This window comes from Euleptes europaea, chromosome 18 (assembly GCF_029931775.1).
Source record: "Euleptes europaea isolate rEulEur1 chromosome 18, rEulEur1.hap1, whole genome shotgun sequence".
In the NCBI taxonomy this organism is placed as follows: Eukaryota; Metazoa; Chordata; class Lepidosauria; order Squamata; family Sphaerodactylidae; genus Euleptes; species Euleptes europaea.
The window spans coordinates 16,443,774-16,467,550 of NC_079329.1; the positions used below are offsets into that span (position 1 = coordinate 16,443,774).

At 40.1% G+C, this 23,777-nt stretch overlaps 2 protein-coding genes across 2 annotated transcripts; both read right to left on the reverse strand.

The window, feature by feature from the left end:
- Positions 1-3,933: 3,933 nt before the first annotated feature.
- Positions 3,934-11,642, reverse strand: LOC130490527 (vomeronasal type-2 receptor 26-like). Its single transcript, XM_056864351.1, has 5 exons — positions 11,499-11,642; positions 10,545-11,396; positions 9,492-9,719; positions 8,945-9,071; positions 3,934-4,832 (listed from the first exon to the last, which is right to left on the reverse strand). The coding sequence occupies exons 1-5, from the start codon at positions 11,640-11,642 to the stop codon at positions 3,934-3,936; spliced, it is 2,250 nt and encodes a 749-aa protein (XP_056720329.1).
- A 4,227-nt stretch (positions 11,643-15,869) lies between these two features.
- LOC130490528 (vomeronasal type-2 receptor 26-like) lies at positions 15,870-20,248 on the reverse strand. Its single transcript, XM_056864352.1, has 4 exons — positions 19,460-20,248; positions 18,410-18,637; positions 17,860-17,986; positions 15,870-16,768 (listed from the first exon to the last, which is right to left on the reverse strand). Exons 1-4 carry the CDS (start codon positions 20,246-20,248, stop codon positions 15,870-15,872), a joined length of 2,043 nt encoding a protein of 680 aa, XP_056720330.1.
- Positions 20,249-23,777: the final 3,529 nt, after the last annotated feature.

Sequence of the window (23,777 nt, forward strand, 5' to 3'; positions counted from 1 at the left end):
CGTGGCCTTATAGGTGACCTGTGCAAGGTAGTTGCAGTTCAGGATGTGAAAACCCAAAGTGATGTTCGGCAGGATTCCAGGATTCACATTTATCTCTTTTATAGCAAATACCAAGGCCAAGGGGAATTGGTAGTACTTTACCACGGACCTGCAGTGTCAAAATAGCAAAGTATAACCTTATAAAATATTATTTTGTTAAAAGGAATAACTCAATAAAATGCATATTATATGCATAAACACAAAAAAATGTGAGAAAACAGACTTTGTCTTTGAAGTACCAAGGGACATGATCTTGTGTGTAGTTCTGCTTCACAAGCCCCATAGGAAACTACATGCTTAATTCAAGCATGAGCTTGTGCAAGAGAACTTCTCAATAGACTTTGTCCAACAATCCACTGAAGAAAGCAAAGAATGTGATGGTCACACGGAAACATCTTCCATGATGCGTAAGAAAGTCAAAAGTATGTCTTACAGAGGCTCATTACTCAGCATCCATTTGGGCTGGTGAAGGAAAGAGGGAGCGTTAGAAATCAAGAAGATGTGAGCAACCATCTGGCCAATGAGAAGATCACCTGGCTGATAAAATTCATGAGAAATAGGAAGGGGATCCTCCTTTTTGGAGCAAATAGAATGTGTCTTGCAGACAGTATGACCCAGCAGTAGAAGCACAAGCAATATGATTAGCACCATCGTGATCTTGAATCTTTTCACCAGAAGGCAAGTGAAACAAAATCACAGTATGAATCTAAGTGGAGAGGGGAGAGATGCAAATATTTAATGGAGTTCAGTTTCTGCTTTTCAGTGTAAAATCCTATACCTGGAAAGATAATCTGGGGGAAAAAGCAAGATATCACATTTAAATGTCTGGATTTTTGTGTAAAGGCAATGCCATGGTTGAAAAGACTGGCAGAGAGATCCCTATCTCTAGACTAAATTCTAATCAAAAATGTGAGCTTTTTATGCAAGCCTTCAGGTGTGATTACTAGGTGGTTGTATTACTAGATGCCTCTGGCAATCCTTTGGTCAGGTAACCAGTAATTTTCACAATAATGGAGCAGATCATGACTTCCCAATGGATTAGCCTCAGCTGCACCATAAAACATGCCAGAAAACATTCTCTCTCTGTCCAATGAGTCACCTCTTTCCAGATGTACCAGCTTACCTCTGGGGAGTAAAATAACTGCTGCCACTAACTTATGTGGAAGAGTTTCTGCCATGCTGAGCAACACAATCAGAATGTACAGGGTTGGAGGCTCTCCATATACACCATTAGCATTGGCTTTACCCTCCAAGAAAACACAATATTGTTCCTCCAATGCAGTGTAATAAGGTCATCTATGAAAGTCAGTTATGCTCATCTTATTAAGAAGTAATAACTTCTTAAGAAACCCAAATCAAGTTGTCTTGGATTTTTTAGGTTTAATTGCTGATAAGTGGAAAAGAGGAATCCTGGCAAAGCCTGATAGCCCCTTCCCAAATATCCCGAATAGGTATTTGTATTTTTCGGGTTTGGCTAGTCCCCTTTAGATCTGTGCTGCACACCTTCTCTGGAGCTGGAAAAAGCCCGCAACACAAATCTAGAGCACTTCCACACCGCACCGATTTGTGGGAGCCCACATGGTATTGATTTAGATCCATGCTGCCAGCCTTGGCAGCATGGATATAAGTGAAGCCTGCTTAGGAAGCAAGCCAAAACAATGAAAATGATAGAGGAGATATAATGGGCTGGTCTCTGCCATGCCACCATACACAGCAACATGGAGAGAAATGCTTGTCCTCCCCTCGCCACCAAAAAATCTGGTGTTCCTTTTAATTCGTCCTTTGATGTTTAAACTTTAGGAAGTTGTGCATGACTGGCTAAATAGAGCCTGGAGTTGTCAGGTTAAATTCAAATGGGCCAGTCAACATTATAAATACAATTGATCAGAATGGGATGGGCATGGGAAGTGTATATGAATAAGAACTGTTAATGCAGGCCACATGGTATAAGAACATGAGAACATAAGAAAAGCCATGCTGGATCAGACCAAGGCCCATCAAGTCCAGCAGTATGTTCACACAGTGGCCAACCAGGTATCTTTTAGTCCTAAACAGTATCTACCTCGCACGGTGTTCTAAGTATAAAATGGAGTAACCCCATGAACTGAGCCACATGGAGGAAGGGTAACATATGGGTGTGAAAAATACAAGATGTCCACTCTCCCTATCCAAGGAAAAAGGGTGATTGTTAGCCTTGCTGACATCCTCTAGTGAGTGGATGCACGAAATGAGTTTTGAACTCGGTGTCTTGCATTTCAAGCATCAACAGCAGTCAACTGGCATTGGAGGAACACTTTCCCAGAGGAGGCTTAAAGTGCTACCTAATTCCCCCCCTCATTCATTCCAATTGAAAGAATAAAGGACATTGAACCAATGTGTTGATTAATATTTTTAAAAGTTTCTTTTCTGCTTTCTCCTTCCCATTCACCATGATCAAAGAAATGAGCTTATGAAGCATCGCAGTCATCATCCTCATGATCATCACCAAAACAGAAGCTGCACAATTCGTGTTTTTTCACTATCACTCATTCAATGGAAAGCATGCAACTTTTTTTCTGCTCTCTATGTGAGAGCAGGATGCTTCTACATCAGCCTTCAGACATTAGTGGTGACATTTCCTTGCTGTTGTTATTAAACTTGGCTTGGTGTGAGAAACAGCAGCTGCACCCAAGGAGGTTGGTGGCTGACTTTGGCTCAGTCACACAGTTTCAACAACACTGATTTCACAGGCTGTTGTATGTGTGTGTATAATTCACTACAGGATTTGCTCAATATGCATGAATGTATATACTGAAATGGATACACTCTAAAAATACAATTCCTATTGTGGCCCTGCGAAAGCTGGATATCAGAATAAAAGTATATATGAACAGCAATTTAACGACAAAAAATTATACAACAAATGCATATTCATGACAAGCATTCAATATACAACATATTCATATATTATACAGGTATAAATACACATATAACAGGTTTCTAGGTGAACAGAAATTTGGAAAATAGGCCTTCATCAGATATTGATGACAGTGTTCAGAAATGTTCATGCTTTCCAGACCACCCTTAAATTGCCGGAAACAATGTTGCCCTAAGTGATACCTGTATCTAATGAGATATTAAAATATGCCAATTGAGAGAATCAGCCAAACAGATTCTTAGTGATGACACAACTTTCCTTTTTTCAAGAATCTCTGATTCATGTAAATATATATGTAGAGAAGTCAGGAGGGGGCACAGCTGTGGTGGTGTTTTTCCTCCAACTCTTCCCCCCACCAAATCATGAAAGTGGGCTCCTTTGATTCCCTGTGACCTCCACAATCACTGGGAAACTGGAACCTTCCCAATGGGACCTCCAACTTGATGTCTCAGCCTCTTCACTGCTGAAGACCCCTGACTCAGAGGTGTCCTGCCCAGCCCGGCATCACTGCCTTTCACTCTATACCCCAACCACAAGAGGGAGTTCAGAAAATTCCTGCCTGTTGGGAGAATGGTAAGCCAGACCATCCCACTGTTGCTGCCTAGGATATCACCAATGGGACTCCTACTTGATTTCTGTGCCTCTTTGCTGAACCAAGCCTCTGAGTCAGCAGTCCTGCTCAGGCTTTCATCACCACCTTTCACTGGGCTCTTGGAATAAAGCCTGGGCTACTGTGGGAACAGGATCCCCACTGACATTTAAGGGGCGACTTCAAAAAAGGTCACCACTAGGAGCAGCCATGTCAGACGGACATGAGGACCTGATAAACTGGTGCTGGGAGTGCTAAAGGGCTTGTTAGGCAGTTAGGAGAGTTGGATTGTTAGTCTTCAGGTGTCTCCTTACTGGGAAGATAGGCAGAGTCTAATGGAGGCATTTACATTTTAAATTTTCCATGGGAAATCTTTGTGGGGCTTTCATTATTTCCGCTTTATTAATTGCTCCTTATTGTTCATCTCAGGCCTTAGAATAATGATATAGCATTTAGGGGAAAATATGCATCCCAGTAAACCAGCACTAGAGGCTAAGATGGAGAAGATCTCCACAGCCACCATGGATTTCCCTTTGCTGCTCAGGTACGTTGGCACAAAGGACAGCCAAACACTGCAAAAGACCAACATGCTGAAGGTGATAAATTTTGCTTCATTGAAACTGTCAGGTAATTTCCGGGCAAAGAAAGCCACAATCAAGCTGAGAATGGCAAGGAATCCCAGATAGCCTATCACACTGTAAAACATGGCAGCTGAACCCACATTACATTTCAATATGATTTCCTCATTCCTTGAGTGCATGTCTGTGTCTGGGAATGGAGGGGAAGTAGCTAGCCAAAGAGTACAAATCCCTGCTTGAATCATGGAACAGAAAGAGACAATAGAATTTGCTGTTCTTCTCCCTACCCATTTCTTCATATGAGATCCTGGTTTGGTAGTCACGAATGCCAGAACTACTGTGATTGTTTTGGCCAAAACAGTGGAGAGGGCTACAGAGAAGATGATACCAAAAGTGATTTGTTGGAAAAGGCAGGACACCTTCCCAGGCAGCCCGATGAAAAGGAAAGAGCAGAGGAAGCAGAGCAGGAGAGAGATGAGGAGGGTGTAGGTAAGGCTCCGGTTGTTGGCTTTGACAATGGGAGTGTCCTGGAACTTCATGAATGTTCCGATCACCAAAGCTGTGATCAGAGAAAAAGAAATAGACAATATAACTAAAATAATCCCTAGAGGTTCTTTAAAAGAAATGTAGGTTATAACTTTGGGAATGCACTGATTATGGTCCTCATTTGAATAATGGTCATCTGGACATCTGACACAGGCATCCATGTCTGAAAAAAAGAAAAGAAATAGGTGTTCAGAGCCTTTAATCAACTGTTTTGGCAAAAGAGTTCTATAATTTTAACAGCCAATAAAAAGACTGATTTTGTGTTCATGAAGTTCATAAATGAAATTGCGTGCGTTACGACAAGCTAGTATAATTTAGTTTCATTTAACATTACTGAGTTCAAGTTATGAATTCCCTGATTCAGATATCACCTAAGCAGCTCGTATTGAAATGTATCTCTGCCCTAGCCAGAACATGTAACGTGGCTTTAATATTGCAATAATAATGCTGACCTAATCTGCCATATTATTATAATACTTACTGGCAAAATGATATATAATTGTGAAGAAATGTTGTTATGGGTTTCTTGATGGTTTAAAAAAGCAAAAACAAAGAAAACAAATCCCGGTTTCTTTCAATGAACGGATGGGATGTGAGTTGTGTAGGATGCAATCCTAAACATGCTTTCTTGGGAGTGAAGCGCTCCATTAGGATCTCTCTAAATTGGGTCAGTATAAACAATGCAGCAAATGCAGTAAGATAATGGACATTGTGAAAAATAAATCACAGCTCTCCGTCAAATTCAGATTCAAATTCAAAAACCTTTATTGGCATAACAAGTCGTTCAAAGCATTCCAGAATTAGTCAAATGATAAAACATCAATATCAAAATCTATATCAATAAACATGGATGAAACAGGGTATGCCGGAAAGCAGCGAATATAAGGTATATTTAGAAAATGAGTATCTAAAATAACAGAAATAATACCTATTGGATTTTTTGTTTGAGCTTTATCATTAAAGCTTGCTTCAAAAACATGGCTACTATTTCTGTAGTTTCTGGGTCGTTCATTCATTAGGAGTCTAAACAGAAAGTGGGGGGAAGAATTCCTGTCCAGAATTAATGGCATTAAAAATTTAGTGCGTAGGCCCACTAGCATTTCACACTCAATAAAATATGATGAATGGAGTCTATCTGATTCAAGCCACAACCACAAATTCCCCTTTCCAAAGGGGTACCACTAAATCTCCCAAATAAAACTGCCGATGGGAAGGCGTTTAATCTAGCTAGCATAAAAGCCCTGCGGAGGGAGGGATCACTTAGAAAAAAGAAGTAACCCTGAAGCAATCCAAAATTGGCAGAAAGACCCAATTTGGATGAAGAACAAGATAAAGGAGTTGTAGGGAGAATTGTTTGTCTTTCATGGTCAAGTAGTTTTTGCTTAATAACTCAAAAAATTGTTTGGCTGTCCAACATCAATAAATTGTCTATATCTAATCCCAAGGTTTTCAGTTCGTGTGAGATAAGAGTGGACCACTCTGTATCTGCAGCTTCTTTTAATAAAAAAAGGGGTAAGGCGATTTTCATTTGGAAAAAAAATGTATCTTAATCCAATATTTAAAAGTTAAGAAACAAGCTTTGGTCTCTAAAGTCATCATTCCAGTTTCACTAAGGATAGATTGGAATGGGACGCAACTAGGAAGTCCTAGTATTTGGCGGAGGAAGGAAGTCTGTACAGCTTCCAAGTTTTTATTTAATGCTTCTATCCAGACAGGTATTCCTTACAGTAATCACGCCAAAATCTTAACCGTAAAAATGGGACTAGCTGCAGGTACATATTGGTTTCCTTTTAAGTAAAAAAATCATTTAATCTGTGATGCTGAACATTTAGCTAAATTGATGACATTATTTCCGTGAAATGTCCAAGTTAAATTGTAGTTAAAAGTGAGACCCAAGTATTTAAAAGTCTTGACCTGCTCTATTGGTACATTGTCAATGGACCATTTTGAAAGGTGCCAGCTTTTAGTGAAAACTAAAATTTTGGTTTTGGCATAATTAATTTGCAATTTGTTATGTTTGCAATAATCAGCGAACAATTGTAGATGTCTTAATAAGCCAACTCTTGTAAAAGATAAAATAGCGGCGGCAGCATAATGTAACAATGGAATTTTTAAAATTTCAATCTTAGGGGAATGACCATCAATTAAGTTAAAAATCTTTGGGAGATCGGCTAAAAATAAATTAAAAATATGCGGGGCTAAAACGCAGCCTTGTTTCACTCCTTTTGAGGTGGGAATTTTAGGTGTTAAGTGGCCTTCATCCGAGAATTTGACCTGGCAAAAGGTACCTGTATGGAGTTGTTTGATGAGATATAGAAGACGGGGATCCATGTTCAGGGACTCTAATTTGTTCCAAAGGAGGTTCCGATCAATTGAATCAAAAGCTCCTTTTAGATCTTTGAAGGCAACATATAACTTTTTTGTGCCTGATTTCATATATTTTTTAACTTGGCAAGATAAAAGACAGTGATCCACTGTGGAACATCCTTTTATAAATCCAATTTGTTCAGGACCAATGATTGTATTGTCATGTATCCATTTAACTAGTCGTTGTTCTAGATATTTGGCATAGATTTTAGATATAATACTCAGGAGGCTGATAGGGCAATAGTTTTCGGAACAGTCTAATCCTCCTTTTTTATAGATTGGTATTATTATTGCACTTAGCCAATCTTCAGGAATAGAACCAGAATTGTTAATGGTGATAAATAGTTTTACTAATGGATCTATCCACCAGTCTGCATTTTTTTTTTTAAAGAGTTCTGGAGGCAATGTGTCCAAACCTGGAGATATCCCAGATTTTAATTTCAAAATTATATCTTTTAAATCCTCTGGTCTCACTGGTTCCGGCTCTCACTCAAAGACAACAGGGTTTGTGCTTGCTGAAAATGAGAAAGGGACCTTGGGGTTATATTGGATAGCTCAATCAAAATGCAAACTCATGATAGAGGTTTATACAATTATTCATGGGGCAAAGTGCGTGGATAGGGAGAACTCTTTTCCCCTCCCCTAAATACTAGAACTTGATGGCATTTAATTACCTTGATGGGCAGAAGAGACTCAACGAACAAAAAGAAATCCTTCTTTATGTGACAAGTGATTAAATATGGCCAGAGCATATAGGGATGGACACAAGCACAGAGGGATTTAAAAGTGGATTTGACAATTTTTGGAAGATAGACCCATCAGTGGCTAGTTGCCATAGTGACTCATAGAACCTCCATGTTTAGAGGCAGTGAACTCTGAATACCAGTGCTGGGAGGTAAGATTTGTGGAAGGCATTGGTCTCTATGCGTTGTGCTTGGCCCTTCAGAATATCTATTTGGCCACTGAATGAGTCAGGATTCTGAACGAGATGGATGACTGTTATGATGCTGTATGAGTATGCCTTATTGAGTAAACTAGGACATCCCTTAAAGAGTGCCTGCTTAGTGTTGTTCCCCTAGTGCCAGTGTGGTGTAGTGGTTAAGAGCGGTGGTTTGGAGTGGCGGAGTCTGACCTGGGTTTGATTCCCCAATCCTCCACATGAGCGGAGGAGGAGGTTAATCTGGTGAACTAGATTTGTTTCCACACTCCAACACATGAAGTCAGCTGGGTGACCTTGGGCAAGTCATGCTCTCTCAGCCTCACCCACCTCACAGGGAGTCTGTTGCGGGGAGGGGAAGGGAAGGTGATTGTAAGCCGGTTTGATTCTGCCTTAAGTGGTAGAGAAAGTCAGCATATAAAAACCAACTCCTCCTCCTCCTCCTCCTCCTCCTCCTCCTCCTCTTCTTCTTCTTCTTCTTCTTCTTCTTCTTCTTCTTCTTCTTCTAGTTGCAGTGATGGGTAATCTCCATCTTTGTCTGCACTAGGGTATACTTTCCTTTTCTTGCTTGATTTATTCAGATCTTTTGATGTAGTTGATCATGATTTTTTTTAGACTTTAGCAAATATGGTTTGGGTTACTCGAGGACTGCTTTTGATGTTTCCAGTAGAGACACTGCAGTCTTTGCATAGCATTCAGCATTTATGTAACTATACTAGTTACTTATGCATGGTCAGTTCTCCACTGGATCGTGATCTTTTTTTCTCAACATTTGAAATAATACACCCACCAGAATGAAATGTGTTCAAGAGAAATATTCTAGAGAATTGCGTCTGAGATAAATATTTGGTTCAGAATTTCATTTTCAAGGAGGAGAGCTAAGGATTGGTTCATTTTCCCATCCCACCACTGTCTTAATTTGTGGGAATCATTATTTTAGGGTAAATAATTGAGCTGTCTTTACATCCTACCTATCTGGTCAGAGATCATCTCTTCTGGACATGCAGCACAATCATAGCAGCAAAATTTATTTCCCTTCTTCTTTTTCCTGATGTAGCCTGGATAGCAGTTGTCATTGCACAAAGAACGGGGCAAAACCTGTAATTGAATATAAAGGACAAGTGACTCATGAAGAAAATGTACACTAAAAATGATTGGTATTGAGGAAGTGGACTGCGGCATGGAATTAGTATTCCAAGGAGCTGAGAATATAGGCTTCCATTGAGCAGTGAGTTGTGTTTTGTCCGGTAATTTCCAGAAATCAGGTGACGTACATGATTATTAACTAATGCATGCTGTGTAACTGATGACCATTAACTGCTTTGCTGAAACTGGTGGCCAGAGAGAGAAAGAGAGATTGATAAAGTACATTGAAAACATAAATTTAAAAAAAATAATATCATGATTTCTAGTTGGAAAGTGGGATTGTGCACCTCAGAAACACATCCACTCCTCTCCAAATATACATTTGACACCAAATTTGCTGTATGGATGAAAAGATCTGCATTTCTGTCCCACCTGGTTGAAGCTTCCATGCCAGACAATTAGATCATCATTGAGGGATAACTCGTGGCCTTGCAGAGCCTGAGGGTCCAGCCTTCCCACCTTTTCTCTAACAAAAGATCCATTTGAGAAAGTGATCCAGTTGGTAACATCAAAAGCTTCCACCAATTCTCCATTTTTATTAAAATGCACAAAATCCCCAGCACTGTTGTTGAAGAACACGCTCCTTAGAAAGTGATGGAGCTGTGAGATACAAAAGAAAGGGATATTTCACAATGAAATGAAAATATCCTGGATGATTCTGATCACTTTACTATGTATAGCAGTAGTCCTTAGATTACAAAATGTATTGCAGTTTGCTTGTTTCTTTGTTTAATTGAATCATTCTAATAAAGTGATTTTTTAAATTCAACATGTCATTCTTAGGAAACCACAAAGAGGGTTCAATCTATCATGATTTTTTAATGCAGTCTTGTTCAAATCTCCTCCTTGGTATAGCCCCTATCTCATGCTCTCCAAAAATGACTTTTTGGGTGGTCAGAGGGTACCCAGCATCCTTGTCACCAGCAGAAAGGCTGGTTAGATCCAGTCTATCCAATCCAGACACAGAAACCTCTCACTGTATAATTTTGGGGTTGTTTGTTCCATATCTCTTAATATATAAGTAGTTTATTCTGAAAGCTAGCCCTTCATATTTATGAAGAACAATACCTGACACCTCCCTGATAAGTCTAAGGGAAAAGGTACATATGGATTGATATCAAAGGTTATACAGTCGAGCCAGATTCAATTCTCATTTTAATTTTTATAAGTAGCCTTTTGTTTTGTTTTTCCTTTTAGTTGGCCATTGATGATAGAAAATTATGTGTTAAATGGTGGGGGTTCACAATTATATATAGGACTATCAACTCGTGGTTGAGAAAATCCTGGAAATTTTGGTAAAGTGCCTGTGGATGATGCAGACTGAATAGACAATACTAACTTTAACAGACTGATCCTCTCATTCAACAGAAATTCTCTTTGTGAGTTAGCCTACCAGTTAGGCATTTGTCATAGATGTACAATTACCTGCCATGGCTGCAAATTCTCAAATGCCTTCCTGCCTCCTTCACTCAACCTTCTGTGTTTTAACCTGGATAAGTAGAAAGCATTCAAAGAATGTGCTACAGCATAGGCAGCATTATAGACATTGTAGCTGTGGCCAACCATTCTCATTTCAAACAAAATCCCAGGAAGCTTCTCCAGCTTCTCTTCCCCAGTGCACATCTTCTCATTCTCCTCAAGAGGATTGGAATTTCTCAAAGAACAGCTGAAGGCTTGCTCCCAAAATTCCTGAATAAAACCATCTCCTGGATCCCAGAAAGGTCTTATGATCTGAAGGAATTTTTGGAATCCTGGGGGCTGATTGGAGTGAACTGTAAATGATATGGCACCATGGAAGATTTCTATATCCCAAAACTTTTGTATGGACAGAGATTCAAAATCCCAGTGGGATGTAACAATCCACACTTTACCACCAAGGGGCAAGTTTTCTGACACATGGAGCAACATTCTCAAAGTGTGCATTGTTGGAGGCTCTCCATAGACAACGTATGCAGTAGATTTGCTCTCTACCAGAAGGGGAAATTGTTTCAGTAACTCATAAAGCAATATAATAAGTTCATCCTGATAGCTCCTTTGTGGTATTCTTAATATAAAAGAAGAGCAGATGAGATTCTGTGAAAGCAAGGAAACCATTGCCTCTAAAAATCTATCCCCATTATCATTATCAACAGCTATGAGACCAATCCATGACCATCTGAAATGATGAAGTAAATGTACGATTCCTATGTACTGATACATTTCGTCTGGGACCATTTGGTACAAAGACGGGAATAGCATTTTGTAATCTTGCCTTGAGAAAAATGATCCATACACAAGCTGAAAGAGATTGCATAAGTATTTTTGACATGGATTACAACAAAATGTTTGATTATGTTTCAAAGGTGTGAAAACTCCCTGCCACTCTATCAAATGGCCTACCTGTGGGATGTTGTAGAGGTATAAAAAGGTGGCCATGTTGACCGAGGTTTGAGGGAGAAGCCCTCCAATGACAGCCATCATATTTTTCTGACTGTCACATTTAAAATTGGGAACAAAACTCTGGTGTGAGGAAAGCAGGCTCATCGTGGCCTTATAGGTGACCTGTGCAAGGTAGTTGCAGTTCAGGATGTGAAAACCCAAAGTGATGTTCGGCAGGATTCTAGGATTCTCATTTATCTCTTTTATAGCAAATACAAAGGCCAAGAGGAATTGGTAGTGCTTTACCATGGACCTGCAGTGTCAAAATAGCAAAGTATAACCTTATAAAATATTATTTTGTTAAAAGAAATAACTCAATAAAATGCATATTATATGCATAAACACACAAAAAAGAGAGAAAACAGACTTTGTCTTTGAAGTACCAAGGGACATGATCCTGTGTGTAGTTCTGCCTCACCAGCCCCATAGGAAACTACATGCTTAATTCAAGCATGAGCTTGTGCAAGAGAACTTCTCAATAGACTTTGTCCAACAATCCACTGAAGAAAGCAAAGAATGTGATGGTCACACGGAAACATCTTCCAAGATGTGTAATAAAGTCAAAAGTATGTCTTACAGAGGCTCATTACTCAACATCCATTTGGGCTGGTGAAGGAAAGAGGGAGAGTTTGAAATCAAGAAGATGTGAGCAACCATCTGGCCAATGAGAAGATCACCTGGCTGATAAAATTCATGAGAAATAGGAAGGGGATCCTCCTTTTTGGAGCAAAGAATAGAATGTGTCTTGCAGACAGTATGACCCAGCAGTAGAAGCACAAGCAATATGATTAGCACCATCTTGATCTTGAATCTCTTCACCAGAAGGCAAGTGAAACAAAGTCACAGTATGAATCTAAGTGGAGAGGGGAGAGATGCAAATATTTAATGGAGTTTCTGCTTTTCAGTGTAAAATCCTATACCTGGAAAGATAATCTGGGGGGAAAAGCAAGATATCACATTTAAATGTCTGGATTTTTGTGTAAAGGCAATGCCATGGTTGAAAAGACTGGCAGAGAGATCCCTATCTGTAGACTAAATTCTAATCAAAAATGTGAGCTTTTTATGCAAGCCTTCAGGTGTGATGGTGGTTGTATTACTAGATGCCTCTGGCAATCCTTTGGTCAGGTAACCAGTAATTTTCACAATAATGGAGCAGATCATGACTTCCCAATGGATTAGCCTCTGCTGCACCATAAAACATGCCAGAAAACATTCTCTCTCTGCCCAGATGTACCAGCTTGCCTCTGGGGAGTAAGATATCTGCTGCCACTAACTTACGTGGAAGAGTTTCTGCCATGTTGAGCAACACAATCAGAATGTACAGGGTTGGAGGCTCTCCATATACACCATTAGCATTGGCTTTGCCCTCCAAGAAAACACAATATTGTTCCTCCAATGCAGTGTAATAAGGTCATCTATGAAAGTCCGTTTTGCTCATCTTATTGAGAAGGAATAACTAGGGCTCTGCATATCGGGTTTACCAAGCCACAAAGAAACCCAAATCATGTCATCTTGGATTTTTTGGGTTTAATTGCTGATGAAAAAGGGAAAAGAGGAATCCTGGCAAAGCCTGATAACCCCTTCCCGAATAACCCGAATAGGTATTTGGATTTTTTGGGTATGGCTATTCCCCTTTAGATCTGTGCTGCACACCTTCTCTGGAGCTGGAAAAAGCCCGCAACACAGATCTAGAGCACTTCCACACCGCACCGATTTGTGGGAGCTCGCTTGGTATTGATTTAGATCCATGCTGCCAGTGTTGGCAGCATGGATATAAGCGAAGCCTGCTTAGGAAGCAAGCCAAAACAATGAAAATGATAGAGGAGATGTAATGGGCTGGTCTCTGCCATGCCACCACACACAGCAAAATGGATAGAAATGTTTGTTTCCCTCACCCCCCCAAAAAAATCTGGTGTTCCTTTTAATTCGTCCTTTGATGTTTAAACTATAGGAAGTTGTGCGTGGCCGGCTAAATAGAGGCTGGAGTTGTCATGTTACATTCAAATGGGCCAGTCAACATTATAAATACAATTGAACAGAATGGGATGGGCATGGGAAGTTTATATGGATAAGAACTGTTAATGCAGGCCACATGGTATAAGAACATGAGAACATAAGAAAAGCCATGCTGGATCAGACCAAGTCCCATCAAGTCCAGCAGTATGTTCACACAGTGGCCAACCAGGTATCTTTTAGTCCTAAACAGTATCTACCTCACACGGTGTTCTTAGTTTAAATTGAATAACCCCATGAACTGAGCCACATGGAGGAAGGGTAGAATATGGGTGTGAAAAATTCAAGATGTCCACTCTCCCTATCCAAGGAGAAAGGGTAATTGGTGGCCTTGCTGACATCCTCTAGTGAGTGGATGCACAAGATGAGTTTTGAACTCGGTGTCTTGCATTTCAAGCTTCAACAGCAGTCAACTGGCATTGGAGGAACACTTTCCCAGAGGAGGCTTAAAACTCTACCTAACCCCCCCCCCTTATTCATTCCAATTGAAAGAATAAAGGACATTGAACCAATGAGTTGATTAATATTTTTAAAAGTTTATTTTCTGCTTTCTCCTTCCCATTCACCATGATCAAAGAAATGACCTTATGAAGCATCGCAGTCATCATCATCATGATCATCACCAAAACAGAAGCTGCACAATTCGTGTTTTGTCACTATCGCTTATTCAATGGAAAGCATGCAACTTTTTTTCTGCTCTCTATGTGAGAGCAGGATGCTTCTACATCAGCCTTCAGACATCAGTGGTGACATTTCCTTGCTGTTGTTATTAAACTTGGCTTGGTGTGAGAAACAGCAGCTGCACCCAAGGAGGTTGGTGGCTGACTTTGGCTCAGTCACACAGTTTCAACAACACTGATTTCACAGGCTGTTGTATGTGTGTGTATAATTCACTACAGGATTTGCTTAATATGCATGAATGTATATACTGAAATGGATACACTCTAAAAAATACAATTCTTATTGCGGCCCTGCGAAAGCTGGATATCAGAATAAAAGTATATATGAACAGCAATTTAATGACAAAAATTATACAACAAATGCATATTCATGACAAGCATTCAATATACAACATATTAATATATTATACAGGTATAAATACACATGCCCTGACCTGGATGGCCCAGGCTAGCCTGATCTCGTCAGATCTCAGAAGCTAAGCAGGGTCAGCCCTGGTTAGTATTTGGATGGGAGACCACCAAGGAATACCAGGGTTGCTGTGCAGAGGAAGGCACTGGCAAGCCACCTCTGTTAGTCTCCTGCCATGAAAACCCTAAAAGGGGTCGCCATAAGTCGGCTGCGACTTGAAGGATCTTTACACACACACACATAAATACACATATAACAGGTTTCTAGGTGAACAGAAATTTGGAAAATAGGCCTTCATCAGATATTGATGACAGTGTTCAGAAATGTTCATGCTTTCCAGACCACCCTTAAATTGCCGAAAACAATGTTGACCTAAGTGATACCTGAATCTAATGAGATATTAAAATATGCCAATTGAGAGAATCAGCCAAACAGATTCTTAGTGATGACACAACTTTCCTTTTTTCAAGAATCTCTGATTCATGTAAATATATATGTAGAGAAGTCAGGAGGGGGCACAGCTGTGGTGGTGTTTTTCCTCCAACTCTTCCCCCCACCAAATCATGAAAGTGGGTTCCTTTGATTCCCTGTGACCTCCACAATCACTGGGAAACTGGAACCTTCCCAATGGGACCTCCAGCTTGATGTCTCAGCCTCTTCACTGCTGAAGACTCAGAGGTGTCCTGCCCAGCCCGGCATCACTGCCTTTCCTTGGGCTTCTGGCATAAAGCCTGGACTTCTCTGGAGGCTTCACAGTGTTACTCTATACCCCAACCACAAGAGGGAGTTCAGAAAATTCCTGCCTGTTGGGAGAATGGTAAGCCAGACCATCCCACTGTTGCTGCCTAGGATATCACCAATGGGACTCCTACTTGATGTCTGTGCCTCTTTGCTGAACCAAGCTTCTGAGTCAGCAGTCCTGCTCAGGCTTTCATCACCACCTTTCACTGGGCTCTTGGAATAAAGCCTGGGCTACTGTGAGAACAGGATCCCCACTGATGGGGTTGACATGTAAGGGGCGACTTCAAAAAAGGTCACCACTAGGAGCAGCCATGTCAGACGGACATGAGGACCTGATAAACTGGTGCTGGGAGTGCTAAAGGGCTTGTTAGGCAGTTAGGAGAGTTGGATTGTTAGTCTTCAGGTGTCTCCTTACTGGGAAGATAGGCAGAGTCTAATGGAGGCATTTACATTTTAAATTTTCCATGGGAAATCTTTGTGGGGCTTTCATTATTTCCGCTTTATTAATTGCTCCTTATTGTTCATCTCAGGCCTTAGAATAATGATATAGCATTTAGGGGAAAATATGCATCCCAGTAAACCAGCACTAGAGGCTAAGATGGAGAAGATCTCCACAGCCACCATGGATTTCCCTTTGCTGCTCAGGTACGTTGGCACAAAGGACAGCCAAACACTGCAAAAGACCAACATGCTGAAGGTGATAAATTTTGCTTCATTGAAACTGTCAGGTAATTTCCGGGCAAAGAAAGCCACAGTCAAGCTGATAATGGCAAGGAATCCCAGATAGCCTATCACACTGTAAAACATGGCAGCTGAACCCACATTACATTTCAATATGATTTCCTCATTCCTTGAGTGCATGTCTGTGTCTGGGAATGGAGGGGAAGTAGCTAGCCAAAGAGTACAAATCCCTGCTTGAATCATGGAACAGAAAGAGACAATAGAATTTGCTGTTCTTCTCCCTACCCATTTCTTCACACGTGATCCTGGTTTGGTAGCCATGAATGCCAGAACTACTGTGATTGTTTTGGCCAAAACACTGGAGAGGGCTACAGAGAAGATGATACCAAAAGTGATTTGTTGGAAAAGGCAGGACACCTTCCCTGGTTGTCCAATGAAAAGGAAAGAGCAGAGGAAGCAAAGCAGGAGAGAGATGAGGAGGGTGTAGATAAGGCTCCGGTTGTTGGCTTTGACAATGGGAGTGTCTTGGAACTTCATGAATGTTCCGATCACCAAAGCTGTGATCAGGGAAAAAGAAATAACCAACATAACTAAAATGATCCCTAGAGGTTCTTTATATGAAAAGTAGGTTATAACTTTGGGAATGCATTGATTATGGTCCTCATTGGAATAATGGTCATCTGGACATCTGACACAGGCATCCATATCTAGAAAAGAAAAAAAGAAGAAATAGGTTCTATAATTTTAATAGCCAATAAAAAGCCTGGTTTTGTGTTCATGATGCTCAAAAATGAAATTGTGTGTGTGTTAAGAGCTAGTATGATTAAGTTTCATTTAACACCACTGAGTTCAAGTTATGTATTCCCTGCTTCAGATATCACCTAAGCAGCTCATATTCAAATGTATCTCTGTTTGAGCCTGAACTTTTAATGTGGCTTTAATATTGCAATAACAATGCTGACCCAACCGGCTTTTTCAGGAATGGCAAATCTGGCTTTGCCAACGTCCCGAATTTTGTGGACTTGGTAAACCCAATGCCGAATTTTACAGAATCTCCATTTTCGGTATTTTTCTGGTTCAGTTTTTACCGAATGAACAGCCCTACCTTCATGTTTAGAGACAGTGAACTCTTAATACCAGTGCTGGGAGGCAACATTTGAGGAAGGCATTGGCCTCTATGCCTTGTGGTTGGCCCTTGAGAATATCTATTTGGCCACTGACTGAGACAGGAATCTGGACGAGATGGATGACTGATATCATGCAGTATGAGTATACCTCATAAACTGGGACATTTATTGAAGTGTACCTGATTAGTGTTGTTCCCCTAGTTGCAGTGGCGGGTGATCTCCATCTTTGCCTTCACTAGGGTATACTTCCCTGTTCATCTTGCTTGATTTATACAGATCTTTTGATATGGTTGATCATGATTTATTTTAGACTTTAGAAAATATGGTTTGGGTAACTCGAGGACTACTTTTGATGTTTCCAGTAGAGACACTGCAGTTTTATCACATCATTCAACATTTCTGTTAATAAACTAGTTACTTAAGCATGCTCAAGCCTCCACTGGATCTTGATCATTTTTTCTCAACAGTTTAAATGATGCACCCACCAGAGTGAAATGTGTCCAAGAGAACTATTCAATAGAAATGTGTCCCAGATAAATACTTGGTTCAGAATTTCATTCATCAGGGAGGAGGGCTAAGGATTTGTTTGTTTTCCCACCCACCCCCACTAGATCTTGTATTGTGGGAACCATTATTTTACGGGAAATAATTGAGGTCTCTTTGCACCCTACCTATCTGGTCAGACATCATCTCTTCTGGACATGAAGCACAATCATAGCAGCAAAATTTCTCTCCTTCCTTCTTTTTCCTGCTGTAGCCTGGATAGCAGTTGTCATTGCACACAGAACGTGGGAGAACCTGTCATTGAATATAAAAACAAGTGACTCATGAAGAAAATGTACACTAAAAATGATTGTTATTGAGGAAGTGGACTGTAGCATGGAATTAGTATTCTAAGGAGCTGAGAATATAGGCTTCCATCGAGCAGTGTGTTGTGTTTTGTCTGGTAATTTCCAGAAATCAGGTGACATACATGATTATTAACTAATTCATGCTGTGTAACTGATGACAATTGAATGCTTTGCTGAAACTGGTGGCAAGAGAGAGAAAGAGAGACTGATTAAGCACATTGAAAAGGTGAATTCAAAAAGTTAAAATCATATCATGATTTCTAGTTGGAAAGTGGGATTGTGCACCTCAGAAACACATCCACTCCTCCCCAAATATACATTTGATACCAAATTTGATGTACAGATGAAAGGATCTGCATTTCTGTCCCACCTGGTTGAAGCTTCCATGCCAGACAATTAGTTCATCATTGAGGGTTAACTCTTGGCCTTGTGGAGCCTGAGGGTCCAGGCTTCCCACCTTTTCTCTAATGAAAGATCCATTTGAGAAAGTGATCCAGTTAGTAACATCAAAAGCTTCCACCAATTCTCCATTTTCATTAAAATGCACAGCTTCCCCAGCACTGTTGTTGAAGGACATACACCTTAGCAAGTGATGGAGCTTTGAGATATAAAAGAGAGGAATATTTCACAATGAAATGAAAATATCCTGGATGATTTTGGTCACTTTATTATATGTAGCAGTACAGCCTTATAATTCAAAGTACATTATAGTTTGTTTCCTTTTTCAATTGAATCATTCCAGTAAACTGTTCTTTTTAATTCAACATGTCATTCTTAGGAAACCACAAAGAGGGTTCAATCTATCCTGGGTTTTTTACACAGTCTTGTCCAAATCTCCTCCTTGATATAGCCCCTATCTCATGCTCTCCAACAATGACTTTTTGGAGGGTCAGAGGGCACCCAGCATCCTTGTCACCAGCAGAAAGGCTGGTTAGATCGAGTCCATCTAATCCAGACATAGAAAACTTTCACTGTATAATTTTGAGGGTGTGTTTCATTTCTCTTAATAGATAAATAAGCTTATTCTAAAAAGCTAGCCCTTCATATTAATGAAGAACAACCCCTGACACCTCCCTGAGAAGTCTAAGGGAAAAGGTACATATGGATTGATATCAAAGGGTATACAATCGAGTCAGATTCTATTCTCATTTTAATTTTTATAAGTAGCCTTTTGGGTTTTTTTTCTTTTTAGTTGCTCATTGATGGTATAAGATGATGTGTTAAATGGTGGGGGTTTGCAATTATACGTAGGACTATGAAATCATGGTTGAGAAATTCCTGGAAATTTTGGTACAGTGTCTGTGGATGATGCAGACTGAATAGACAATACTGACCTTAACAGACTGATGTTCTGATTCAACAGAAGTTCACTTTGTGAGTTAGCCTACCAGTTAAGAGTTTGTCATAGATGTACAATTACCTGCCATGGCTGCAAATTCTCAAATGCCTTCCTGCCTCCTTCTCTCAACCTTCTATGTTTAAAACTGGATAAGTAGAAAGCATTCAAAGCATGTGCTACAGCATAGGCGGCATTATAGACATTGTAGCTGTGGCCAACCATTCTCATTTCAAACAAAATCCCAGGAAGCTTCTCCAGCTTCTCTTCCCCAGTGCACATCCTCTCATTCTCCTCAAAAGGATTGGAATTTCTCAAAGAACAGCTGAAAGCTTGCTCCCAAAATTCCTGGATAAAACCATCTCCTGGAGCCCAGAAGGGTCTTATGATCCGAAGGAATTTTTGGAATCCTGGTGGTTGATTGGAGTGAACTGTAAAGGATATGGCACCATGGAAGATTTCTACATCCCAAAACTTTTGTATGGACAGAGATTCAAAATCCCAGTGGGATGTAACAATCCACACTTTACCGCCAAGTGGCAAGTTTTCTGACACATAGAGCAGCATTCTCAAAATGGGCATTGTTGGAGGCTCTCCATAGACAACATATACAGTGGATTTGCTCTCTACAAGAACGGGATATTGTTTCAGCAACCCATAAAGCAATATTATAAATTCATCCTGATATGTCTTTTGTGGTATTCTTAATATAAAAGAAGAGCAGATCTGATTCTGTGAAAGCAAGGATACCATGGCCAGTAAAAATCTATCCCCATTATCATTGTCAACAGCAATGAGACCAATCCATGACCATCTGAAATGATGAAGTAAATGTACAATTCCTATGTACTGATTCATTTCATCTGGGACCATTTGGTGCAAAGAAGGGAATAGCATTTTGTAATCTTTCCTTGGGAAAAATGATCCACACACAAGCTGAAAGAGAATGTATAAGTATTTTTTGACATGGATTAAAACAAAATGTTTGATTATGTGTCAATGGTGTGATCTCTCCCTGTCACTGTTTCAAATAGCCTACCTGTGGTATGTTGTAGAGGGATAAAAAGGTGGCCATGCTGACAGAGGTTTGAGGGAGAAGCACTCCAATGACAGCCATTGTATTTTTCTGACTATCACATTTAAAATTGGGAACAAAGCTCTGGTGTGAGGAAAGCAAGCTCATCGTGGCCTTATAGGTGTTCTGTGCGAGGTAGTTGCAGTTCAGGATGTGAAAACCCAAAGTGATGTTCGGCAAGATAGCAGGATCCTCATTGATCTCTTTTACAGCAAATACCAAGGCCAAGAGGAACTGGTAGTGCTTTACCACAGTCCTGCAGTTTCAAAATAGCAAACCAAAACCTTAAAAAAAATATTCTGTAAAAAAAAAACCTCAACAAAACACACATTATATGTATAAAGAGGAGGAAATGCAAGAAAACAGATTTTAGACTGATGTCAGCCAAAATATCTGAAACCCAATTTGGAAAAGATGAAGTCCTTTATTCTATGGGTGAGATCCATCCAGGTGTTCCACTTTTGAAAATGGGGAGTTCCCTTTAACCACTCAAAAAGGGGATTGTGAAACAATCATGGACAAAAGCCATATTCAATGGAGAGTTGTACTATGTAGAAGCATTGGACTGGACTGAGGAAGAAAACCTGCTTGGATCTCATCCTATGTATGCTGCTTATGACTATGCCATCAGGTTTTTAAAAACAATATACAATAAAATAGGGTCAGCCCAATCCAACTAAATCATAGTGAAGAGAATACAATTACTATATAAATCACGACACTGGTGGAAAATACAAAGAGGAACCCCACAACAATCAACGAACTCTTGTACACTTGGCAGCAAAATCCAGACATATGTAAGCAATTCCAGACGTACGTAAGCAAAGTTTTTCCCACATTTCTCACATTACTTCTATTGTAATGCAGTCACCTAAGATATTATTATTCTAAATCTCAAATGATAACATGTACCAGCTCATACAGACAATCTTTTGTTTGCATTTATGAATATAAGGTTTTCTGTGACTCACTTCCAACTGTGATTTCAATGAGAAAACTAGGTTTGCCCTTGGGTGATGTGTAGGAGGCCCAGAACTAAGCAAAGAAAATTACCAAAGCAAAAATGATATGAATAATAAGCCATAATGGTATTTAGTATTGGATGGAGGCAATTGGTGAAAGAGAGAGGAGGGGGCAAAGACAAGAGGAAATGCTGTGATGCAAAAACCTGTCTCTGAACTAACAAGAGACATGATCCTGAGTGTAGTTCTGCTTCACAAGCCCCATAGAAAACTACATGCTTAATTCAAGCATGAGTTTGTGCAAGAGAACTTCTCAGTAGACTTTGTCCAACAATACACTGAAGAATACAAAGCAAAGATTGTGATGGACACGCCCAAAATCCCAAATGTATTCTGTAATGCGTGAGAAAGTAAAAAGTATTTCGTACAGAGGCTCTTTACTCAACATCCATTTGGGCTGGTGAAGGAAAGAGGGAGAGTCATAAATCAAGAAGATGAGAGCAACAATCTGGCCAATAAGAAGATCACCCGGCTGGTAAAATTCATGAGAAATAGGAAGGGGATCCTCCTTTATGGAGCAAAGAATAGAATGTGTCTTGCAGACAGTATGACCCATCAGTAGAAGCAAAATCAATATGATTAGTGCCATCTTGATCTTGAATCTTTTCCCCAGAAGGCATGCAAAACAAAGTCACTGTATGTATCTAAGAGGGGAGGGGGAAGATACAAATATTTAATGGAGTTCAGTTTCTGCTTTTCAGTATAAAATCCTACACCTGGAAACATAATCAGGAAAAAGAAGCAGATATCACATTTCCACATCTGGATTTCTGTGTAAAGAGAATGTCATGGTTGAAAAGACTGGCAAAGAGTTCCCTGTATCTAGACTGAGTTCTAATCAAAATGTGGGTTTTTTTATGCAAGCCATCAGGTGTGATGGAGGTTGTATCCCTAGTTGCCTCTGGAAATCCTTTGGTCAGGTAACCAGTAATTTTCACAATAATGGAGCAGATCATGACTTCCCAATGGATTAGCCTCTGCTGCACCATAAAACATGTCCAGAAATGTTCTCTCTCTGCCCAATGAGGCATCTCTTTCCAGATGTACCAGCTTTCCCCTGGGGAGTAAGATAACTTCTGCCACCAACTTATGTGGAAGAGTTTCTCCTGCTAAAAGGATCTGTACTTCTAGCACACTTTAGGCTCCTCCCAGATGCCACATCTCCCAATTCATCCATATTAGCTACCATGGGGATAACCTATTGCAATTTTGAGCTTTAGGGTTTGTGAGCTTGACCACCCCCCATCCCTTTTATCATTCTTTGGAAAGAAGAACTGAATTAGATGTATTGTGGTTACCGAGATATAAGAACAATTAATAATTAATAAGAACAATGAATAAACAAATAAAAAGAGTGAACATGGTCTGTATAATCATCAGGCTGAGGAAACTCTGTAAATATGCACTCTTTGATAGGCTACATTGAATCTTCTCAACAATGAAAAATTCAAAAGTCAGCGGGCTGATGATATTTGTCAAGAAAATGCATTACCAAAGGAGCTTCAAAATTGAGATTCGTCATTGTATTACGACGTTTGGACAGCCCGTGTTTCAAATGACATTTTGTTGCTTCCACATAAAGATATTACATGGGAATATTAAAAAGTAAACAACTTTAGCAAATAAACAGAGAAATGATTTATGGTGAAAAGTTGTGGTTGTTGTTGTTGTTGTGGCTGAGTAGATGAGTAAAGGTCCTAATCTGAGCCTGGGCACAGTTAACACATCCATTGCACTTAGCATGACCCTTCAAACTAGGCAAAGCTTCTGCTGCTTTCAAATCAGCACTTCGTCTTCTACTTTATTGAACCATTTGAAAGTTTTTACACAGAGCTAGTGTGGTATAGTGGTTAAGAGAGGCAGTCTCAAATCTGGAGAACTGGGTTTGATTTGCCACTCTGCTACACATGAATCCTGCTGGGTGACCTTGGGCTAGTCACAGTTCTCTCAGAGCTCTCTCAGGCCCACATACCTCACAAGGTGTCTGTTGTGAGGAGGGGAAGGGAAGGTCATTGTAAGCCACTTTGAGACTCCTTAAAGATAGCGAAAGCAGGGTATAAAAAACCAGCTCTTCTTTTAATATTTTAATGGATGTGATAAATTTTGCAGATTTGTTGCGTGGTTGAATAGCCTACATCCTACTGTTGTGGGTTAGCCTGCTGACACCTCCTCAGATGAGGTGGTGGGGAAAGGAGTCAGTTGCAGCCCCGGGCTGATAACAGTCACAAGTAAGAGCTATAAAGAGCAGTCACAAGTAAAAGCTATAACAGAGAAACAGTTGCAGGCAGAAGCTCCTGCACTGTGC